We start from the raw sequence: 10,414 nt of genomic DNA on the forward strand, positions 1-10,414 counted from the left end.
CTATTATTTGATAATAAATTCAAGATAAAAATTACTTTCTATGCAATTATTATTGAAATAAAATTAATAAATTATAAAAAAAATGAAAATTAATTTATTTGCATACATAACATTAAATTTTAAGAAAATGGTAATAGAAATTTTAAACAGGCAAAGAACATATAAGTTTATAACAAAAGTACAAGGAACATATGTGAGCAAAATGCTTAACCTCAAAAATGATACAGCATGTGCTCAGTTTGAGTAATTTCCTGTCTTAATTTTATTGCTTTGAGCACATGTCACTGTACTCAATACTGAGTTAATAGGGTTTTCAAATTCGACAACATTTGCTTTGGAGCAATTTTTTCACAGTTGTGCTCAATTTTGGAAAAAAGCCTTTTTTGTTTTTTATCGAATTTAAAAATAAACTAATGTGATTTTTTATAAAAAAAATTAGCTATTTTTTATTTTGAATTATGCATGTGGTATGAGAATTAAACATATCAAATGACTAGATTAAAAATGATATATTGTGTTATAAAAAATATTATTTTGCTCAACTTTTAACTCTATGCAATTATTCCTTCCAGTGTTGAAAAAAACGATAGAATTTAGTTCATACCCTGCAAATTACAATATCTATGCGAAAATTATAACAATTGTTTCAGTTATAAATGGTCCAGTTTGCATATAATATTTCAGTTTCATATGTGAAACGTCGTTATTAAAATTTAATATATTCTTTAACTTTAATTCAAAATGGTCCACTCTTGTAATTATTAATGTTTTTATAACTCTTTTTGGACAAGTTAAATAATTTTTTGAACAGTATTTTTTGACGCTATTTAGATAACGATTAACAAACCGGTAACCGACTGATTTTTTAATAAACGATCAAATATCATAATCTAAATTTTAATTCCTTCTCCTACCCTAGAAAATTATTTTAATTCAGATTTAAATGAAAGTTAGAAAGAAAAGATATAAATTAAGAAAAAATACAATCTAGAGAACCAAAATCAAAAATTCACATTCAAGCAGCCACTTAGAATCTAAATATAATTTAAATATATGAATTAAAATAAAATAGATTTAAATGCATAATTGAAATCTATGCATAGAACAGCTATTCAATTGTCTTTAGCATCAAGCAGTTTTCCTAATTTAAATTTTAATTTGTGTTTCAAAATTGATTCTTAGCTTTAAATAATAATTAACGCTTTTGTATTCGTAAAACATATTAAAAATTTAATGTAAGGCACGAGAAAATTCTTACATTATTGTCACTATCTCGAATGCGCAGAATGAATCTTTTTATAGTTATAAATAGCATTTCTTGAGATCACAAATTTTTTATATCATTAAGTTATTTTTTTTTCCTCGCAAGCAAATAGTTTTAAAATCGTGACGGAAAAAATGAAAAGAAAAACCTTCACATAAAGGTCGATAACGGCACTTTTTATGTGAGTTTTTGTTAACCAAGAATTGAATTTAAATAACTAAACGATCTTAGCAGGGCTATTCAGTCGCACATTTGTTTTCGAAAGACGAACGAGACTTATAATTTCAGAGATGTTCTGAGACGCGAGAAGAAATTTATGGAATATCCATCTCATTTTATTATAACAATAAGCAGATGGAAGTCCTAAATTCAAACTCATGATTCTGAAAAGGGTCAAGTACAATTGTTGGGGAATATTATATTTCGCATTGTAAATTGTATGAAAATATTAACTATTTAATTTGGCTACTTATTTTATTGGTATGCTAAAAATTGTTAAAAATACAATTTCAGTTTTTTTTTCATTTCAGTGTTTATACCAAATATTCTAATAAAAGTTATTAGTTAAAGTGATATAAAAGTCATATTAAGAAGAACTAAAACATCGTAACGACGATAGTAAAGATAAAATTCTAAATAATATATCACAGTAGTAAAACATTCGTTAAAATTCGCGAATAAATATATCACAGTAGCAAATATTGCATTAAAATTGACAAATGATGTAACACAGTAGTTATGATTGCATTCAAAATTCATAAATAATATATCACAGAAGTAAAAATTGTGTTAAAATTTACGAACAGTATATCCCAATACTAAAAATTGCATTAAAATTCCCGAATAATATATCACAGTAGCATATATTGCATTAAAATTGACAAATGATATAACACAGTAGTTATGATTGCATTAAAAATTCATAAATAATACATCACAGAAGTAAAAATTGTATTAAAATTTAATAACAGTATATCCCAATACTAAAAATTGCATTAAAATTCATGAATAATATATCACAGTAGTGAAAATTACATATTATTTCTGCATTCTAAAGTTGGATTACATTTTTTATTAAAGAAAATTGGGTAAAAATAGTTAAACACTTCTTTATTAAAATTATCTTTATTCTTATTAATTAATCCTCCTTTAATTACGTATTTCTTTAATAATATTTTGTATACTATTGTTAGGGTTTCTGAATCAGCAGAAAAATTGCTCAGTAATAAACTTTTAGCAAAATGCTTGCTTTAACACATATCTAAAATTTAAAAGGCACAATAGGCTATTTCACAACGCTTTTTATATCCAATAACAGCTAATTGTCAGGCAAAGAGGTCATAGAGATTAAGGTTCTGAAACCAACAGAATCAACAGACAAACGAGACTAACAGCATAATAATGGCAATATGGTTAATATTGCGCATGAGCCGCTTTTTCTTCCCTATCAAGCTAATATCCATCAATATAGAGTTAGTTAGTCTCTGCGAATCGAACTTCTGTCCTTCAAAATTAGTGCTTGGTGTCTTAATCACTGTGCCATCTTTGCACCAAGGGTTGTAACAAGTTGGTTTAAAATTTAAAGGCAGAAAGTTAACATTATTTTGACTTATTTTAAAACATTCGCAAAAAAGTTTTTTTCCCTTGTATCAGACCTGGTAGTTTAAGAATAATATGAATGGAAGAGTTAAATGCAAAAAGATACTTTTTTTAAAAAAAATCCCACAGTTTTGGGCTTAATCCAGGTGTCTTCTTGGTTGGGCTCAAAATTTCAAAGCTGCGTAGTATAAAATTGATAGTCATAAACTCAGAATTTGGTTGGCTGTTCGAAGCCTGTTATAAAATATAAAATAAAATGTTATTTTGAAAATTCTAATTTTGATTCACGAACATTTTTTATATTGTCTCATGAGCTTTAACATTCTTAAAGAAAGATATAATTTTATTAAAATTTATCTTCCTTTAATCTTTCTTAGAAAGATATAATTTGTAAGATTCTTATCAGTGTGATTAGTCTCCTCAACAAATGATACTTGACATCATGAACTTTTCAACTGATATTAGAAAATAATTCCTTACAATTTCTAATTATTATTTATGCAATTAACAAGTGTGATACCAAATTTAATAAACACGTTATTGCAAAAATTATATTAAGTTCCAGCTATTAAATATGGAATATTTAATTCCAATTTAAATCGTTAGCTACTATTAGTTTTATTTTCTGTTATTAATTATTAGTACTTTAAGCTTCAAACAGTAGCTGTGGATAATTTTAATTTTAGTTGCAAATTATTAATAAATTAATTTTTAATCATTATCTGTTGCTAGTCTTAGTTTCAATTATTAATTATTGTAAATTTTAGATTCAAATACTAATTATTGTTAGATTTAATTCCAAAAACATAAGTTATTATTAATTTAAATCTATACTTTTTAGTATTTTACAATGAACAATAATACTTTCCAATTGAAATAGAATATTATTGAAACCAATAACAAAATAGAGACTAATCTTTTTGTTACATATGTAAAAATAGTAATAAACTTTGTATTAATCGATAAAAAATATAAGGGGGAAAATGTTGATTGTTCACTGATAAAAGAATAGTTAGGATGTTATTACTACTTTATACATTTTTTACTTATTAATATTCTAGAGCGAAATATCCTATTATGGGAACACCCTCCTAGCGTTATTTCTTTTAAATAACAGAATATTTAAATAATATTAACAGAATTTTTAAATAAAAATTCTGTTATCTAATTTCTGTTTAAATGAGCAAAATTATTTTATAACAGTGCTAAAATACCCTAGAAATGAATTCCTAAACTCAGTAAATTCAGCAAATATTTATCTGATTTCGAATGATTTTAGTTTTTTAACAATAAAAAATTAGTAATTTTTGAGAATATTTTCTGAAATTTCAATTTCATGATAATAAATCTCACATTACACAAACTTTCACATATTTTTTTATAAAAGTCATATTATAATAAATATTTTCTTAAAAAATTAAATTTACTTCATGTTTATTTTGTTCAGCATTATCATTAACGTTGAGCATTCTGCGATAATAAAAAAATATTACTCAATCTCTAACATAACCTCACCTTTTTTACATTCCAAATAAATAAAATTGAGTTATAAACCTTGATATCTCAAAATGCATTGGCAAAACAAAAAATTAGATCAGAAGTTAAAAAATCGTCTGAATTTATCATTTCTTCTCTTCACTTCATTAAAATAAAAATGGTTAAAGAAGAGAATAATAAAAAAAAACTGGGGAAATTGTAACAAACGTCCTTCAGAAGCATTTCTCCTTCCCTCGCTTCAACCACACCTTTACCTTTTCGGATTCTAAAAAAGAAAATCACAAATAAAACAAAGCCAAGAATAAGACAATTGGCTTCGATGGAAGAGGTGGGAATTGTTCCATAGGGAGGGGTTTTGAGGACCATCTGATGTTAGGGAATGCCTATGACGTTTCTCTGTGGAATTTGTAATGAAAGTTTGACCATGGATATCAAGTATAAAAAGAGAAAGATTTTATGGAGAAGGCATCTTGCACAGTCTAGCATCAGACAAGCAAACAACAATCTCTCTTATCGAAATGGCCAAATTCGTGAGTAAAAAAAATATTTTCTGAAAAGCTTATGCTTTCACTAGTTTTAGCTTAATTAATAACAGCGTATCTTACTGGAAACTTTATTTGATTAAAAGTAAAATTGCTAATATTGTTATAAAAATAATATTAATAAATATAATTATTAAAAAAATTAATTAAAACTGAGTGGATATTAAGAAAATTGATAAAATAAAAATAATTTGTGTAAAATAATAGTAATAAAAATTCTAAAATTAATCTGAAAATAAGATAACTCTTCCGTATGATTTAAAATTAATTTAATCTTTAAATTAAATTCAATTAAATGCAAGTTTTATAACAAGTTTGTTAAAACAAAATAATTACTTGAATTAGTTTACTAAAAATAAATTTTAATGAAATTAAATAACAAGTTTTTATAGTTTTGATTGGTGATATATTTATTAGTTATCTAGTAGATTTATTAAAATATTCGAGAGTAAAATTGTAAATTATAATGCTTATCATTAACCTAATAGCAGAGCACATTTAAAAGTTTTCCATTTTTCCAATTATTTTAATGTATAATAACTCCCAGTATTTATCTTCTAAAAGCAATATTATTGCTATTATTGTAATAATTAAGGCTACAAAATTGCTAATAAAAAATAGTAATTAAATTCTACATATACGAAATTTTTACTAAAGTTTATACAATTTCTGCGTAAAAAAGTAAGAGAAATTTTATAGAAACTTATATTTGAATAAAACTTTAACAAAAAAGTTTTAAGTTAAATTAATTATTATTTATTAAAAGTTTCGTACTAATTTTACTTTTGCAGCAATTTTTTCTTGGCATAAGTAAGTTTTATGCATATTGCAAACTTGTATTAAATATTTCAATCTTAAAAGCATTATTTTGTAATATTTCTTTACCTATAAACTAATATTATTTATTTTATTTATAAAACTCGAAAAATTATTTTATCAATTTGTCTAAATAACTTTACATTTTTAAATAGGCGTATCAATCCTAAAATAATGCACGGATAACTATCTAACTCTTACATTTTTGCAAGTTTCTTCCTTGCCGCAGAATTTTAAACTGTAATGTTTTAATAATTTTCAAAAGTCTAAAAAAAGTTAATAAATATTTAGAATAAAAAATTTGACTAATTTTGGTAAATTCTTTCTAGAGAATAAACAATAAAAACCAATTTCACTGCATTTATTTTATTGTGAGCTTTCTTTTTTTATACTTATTTATTAACTCGAAAGAAAGATATTAATGTGCATAAACAAGCATTGAGTTAAACTAACTTTAAAATTTCTTAAATTATAAATAGAATTTGGCGCACGAACTATAAGCAGATAATTAATCAAAAGTAGAAATTAATTCCAAATATTTCTCAATTCTCTTTAAGATGCTGAAATCAGATTTCGGTTTGATTAAAAAAATTCCTGCATTACATTTTATAGAAAGGAAAGTGTCGTTTCTCTGCATTGTTGTATAGTTATTTATGACATCTGTATTCATCGCTATGTCATGAAGCTGCTTTCACGGAAGGGTATTAACTGGGTTGAAGTATTCATTGTGTTCAGCCATATTTCAACTTTCTAATGTAAAACGATTTGAAACAAGCTTGGAATTTTTTTACTCCTCGTTCGTAAATTATAATCATTGTTGAGGAAAAAAAAGAAAAAACTGAATTTTATAAAAAGTTCATATTTTATTCCGCTTATTTACAATACATCTGAAATGAAGAAAAAAAATGTGAAGCAACATTTGTGAACGCGCCAAAAAATTTTAGGAAGATTATAGTTTTTAAATATTGTGGTAGAATTTAAATAAAGATATGTGGTTTCTACCAATTTAATAATTTTGAAATTTTTGATGCACTACATTTTTACTCATATGTGAAATGTTCTTGCATTAACAATTTGACCATATCTGCGAAGCGGTTTTGAGAATTTTTCATTTATATTCGCGCAAAATTAAGCACCTAAACGCTTTGTTGCATTTAGAATTTTTAAAACCGAATTTATTCTTTTACGTTTTATGAATTTAATCTATAATTGGATTTAATCGTAATAAATTACAGAACATTATTTAGAATCAGTGATTTAGTTTTAGATATCAATTTTAAGTACATTATTTTGTGACATAAATCTGGAAATTTTTTTTTCTAATTGTGCTGATTTACAAATTAATAAAAATTACTATCATCATACCGTACATTCAAATATATCGCTTACTCTATGTTGGAGAATAATAATACAAAGCATAACAAGAAAATTCTTTTCAAAGGAATCATGAGATTTGCTAACAAATACAATAACCAAATAGAAAAATTCACATGAGTTTTTTTCATTTTTTATAAATAAACAACCTCAAATAATTTTAGCGAAAATTTCAGCAATGTGTTACTTACATGAATACTATTTTAGGAAATATATATGCTTTGTTTTATGTATCTCTTTATTTTCATTTCTAGGCAACTCTCGCTTTTGCCCTTGCCTTCGTGGCTGTTGCCTCAGCTGCTAGCTTTGGTGGAGTTAAGGACTTAGTTGGCAACTATTATGATTTCACAACTGGACAATACTCCAGCGCTCTCACTGGCAAAGTTTACAACACTGCTCCCGTAGCTTACGTACCACCAGTAGCAGCAGCTCCAGTTGCTTACGCTCCTCCAGTTGTTGCTCCTTACGCTGCTCCTTATGCTCCCTACGTCGCCGCCGCAGCTGCTCCTTACATCTACTCCGCACCATTCCCCTACTCCGCTGCCTACATTCCAGCATGGAAGAAATAGGTAAATGCTAAGTAATAGCAAAATACTGCTAATTAGTCAAATAATAAATAGCCAAATAGTGTATGAAAGATAAATAATGGATTTATTGCAAATAATGAGTCATCAAATCTTAATAAATATAATTAGACTAAAAAATGTAAAAATGACTAAAAGCATTAACTAACTATCTGGAAAAAAATTGCTTTAATATTGTTGATTTAGAAATTAATAAAAATTGTTTATCATTGTAGAGTAAATTTGGAGATAAATATAGAAAATGAATGGATAAATATTAAAAAAATAATCAATTTTCTTTAGCATATAACCATTAAGAAATGAATAAGCACTTGGCAATAGTTTGCCTTTAAAGTTAGTTGTTAGTTGTTTTAAGCAATTGAATAATCTTGTAGATAAAGAAGAGAAAAATATTTTTGTAATGCATTTTATCATAATTTCGAGAGTTGTCTTGAAAGAATTATTTATTAATATTTCAATTTTCACTTGGCAGAATATTTTATTTTGCATAACACTAGGTATAAACAAATGACATCTTTTTCTTAAACTCAAACAAAACTTTAAAAACGGTACAAAATATGCGATGCCTAAAAGTTCAGTTAAGCAAGACGTATATAGTGTAAAATTCTAATGAATATTATTAATTTCAAATTAATAATATTAAGCCAGTTTTTGTTGCTTCATTTAACCAGCACTCACCAGTAAACGATGATTTAGAAAATAATTTGAATTCTTTCATATATTGAATGAATTATATAGTGATATATTTTTTAAGAAGTTCTTGTTTTTTTAAGTTCTGTAAAAACCTGAACTAATTGATTCGTTTACTTAACTCATTAAAATGAGATAAATAAATAATGTTGCCAAAACTGGCATCCCTATAATGCGCTTTTTAACCTTTTTGTGAAAGCATGATCATTATTTAAATTATTTAAGTTCATGACTTTATATCCAAGAAACTATAAAATTGCTATAGTTAATACGTTGCTGTTTGTCGTGTTCCTGCTTTTGAATATTTTATTATTTTTTGAATGTACGCATCTTGTATATAATGTACATTTTATTCATGGAACAAAAATAGAAATAATCAAATAGAGCAAAATGGTATTAGATCATTTATATATAATTTAGTATTAATCGTGTCCATATATTTATATAGTTTTTTTCTCCTTCTAGGTTGATTTCGGTGCTTAAGAACTTTCTATGTTTCCTGAACGAATGATCGTTTTAAGTTACTATTTAAAACCTCCGAGCCAAATATCTATTTTTTTACAAAGCAAATGAAGAAAGCTTTTTTGTTAGCCAAACTATTTTTGTTTGTCATATGCTGAGCATAAACACCTTTTGTTATTTATAAGAAAATAAACAAAATATTTTGGTTATATTTGTATTTGCTTCTTTGTTGCATTTAAAATTTTCATTTCTTATGAGAGGGTTTGTTTAAATTTAATGAGAGTAAATAACAAAAATCAACAGCAACAGAAATTAAATTATAAAAAATTCAGTACGCATTGAAAAATATTGAAAAAGATAAGTTTTCATGCTTTTAACTGATATTGTTTTATAGTCCTTTGCCATCTTACATTTTCTTGTTATCAAAGTTTTTACGGTTTTTAAAAAGAAAACTTTTTACATTTTTTTTATATTCCACATTTTTCATAATAAATTGAATATTATACAACGTTTGCACATTAATATGAACTATGAATATATATGAGATATATACACAAATGATTTTTTTTTACTTTCAAGTCTACGAATCGAAATAAAATCGTTACAAAATAAAGCATTAACAATTTTCTCTTTTTTATTTATTTATTTTATTTACTTATTTTGCTTATTGTTTATTAAATAAATGAAATTTTAGAAAGCACTAACTGAGTTAGTTTGAAAATTGAAAAATTAACCCTTCAAAAATATTTTAAAAAACACACACATTACTTACACAAACATTTTAAGTATTGCTATCTTTCATAATATTTTGCGTGACTTGATATATAATACTTTTAGGTATTAACATAAAAGAATTTGGTGTATAAGCCTTTTTTTTTCTTCAAATAAACATTTAAAATTTTGATTTCTTGGAAAAAAAAGCAATATTTAGTATTTTTAAAATTCCTAATATGCTGATTTTAATTCTTTAATCAGCAAATATTAATATTGACTATAAATAAACTGAATTTATTAATTAGAAGGCGTTTTTTTTATTGATTTAACTTGTTCTCTAATTTAAATGATGATTTCAATCACTTGTAGTTGAAGATCAAGGTGATAAATACAAATTTCTTGCAACATACCTAGCAGATGTCATTGATTAAATCGTTTCAATATTTTATTATAACAAGGTGGTGACATCCATGAAATATTTAAAATGTGGTCATAAATATTTCATAAGCTTGTCGAAAATTTTAGAAATTTTAATTTCCTTTTAACTTTAGGAATTTAAGTTGACTAGTTTTAACATATAAATATATAGTTCCTTTTATTCACAGATAGTTCTTTGTAGATAGGAATAAGTAAACTTAATTTGTTTCCCCAATCATTCTCTACCATTGTTTAAAATTTTTCCCGATTGTGGTCTTTTAATATTAACTGTTTATTTTTAGACATTAAGTGAATATTCAAAAAATCAATATACTATTATGAACATCAATATACTATTATGAGATTAACAAAAAATCAGAGAAACGCATAATCTCAAAATAATCACAATACTCAAAAATATTTAAAAACAATATTTTGTGACTCCCCTGATCTCG

General features: G+C 24.9%; 1 protein-coding gene across 1 annotated transcript; it reads left to right on the forward strand.

Annotated features, from left to right (window-relative positions):
* The first annotated feature begins 4,732 nt into the window (after window positions 1-4,732).
* Window positions 4,733-9,037, forward strand: LOC107455982 (uncharacterized). Its single transcript, XM_016073737.3, has 3 exons — window positions 4,733-4,890; window positions 7,347-7,661; window positions 8,832-9,037. The coding sequence occupies exons 1-2, from the start codon at window positions 4,879-4,881 to the stop codon at window positions 7,659-7,661; spliced, it is 327 nt and encodes a 108-aa protein (XP_015929223.1). The 5' UTR covers window positions 4,733-4,878; the 3' UTR covers window positions 8,832-9,037.
* The last annotated feature ends 1,377 nt before the right edge of the window (window positions 9,038-10,414 follow it).

The sequence above is a fragment of the Parasteatoda tepidariorum genome, chromosome 4 (assembly GCF_043381705.1).
Source record: "Parasteatoda tepidariorum isolate YZ-2023 chromosome 4, CAS_Ptep_4.0, whole genome shotgun sequence".
Taxonomy (NCBI): domain Eukaryota; kingdom Metazoa; phylum Arthropoda; class Arachnida; order Araneae; family Theridiidae; genus Parasteatoda; species Parasteatoda tepidariorum.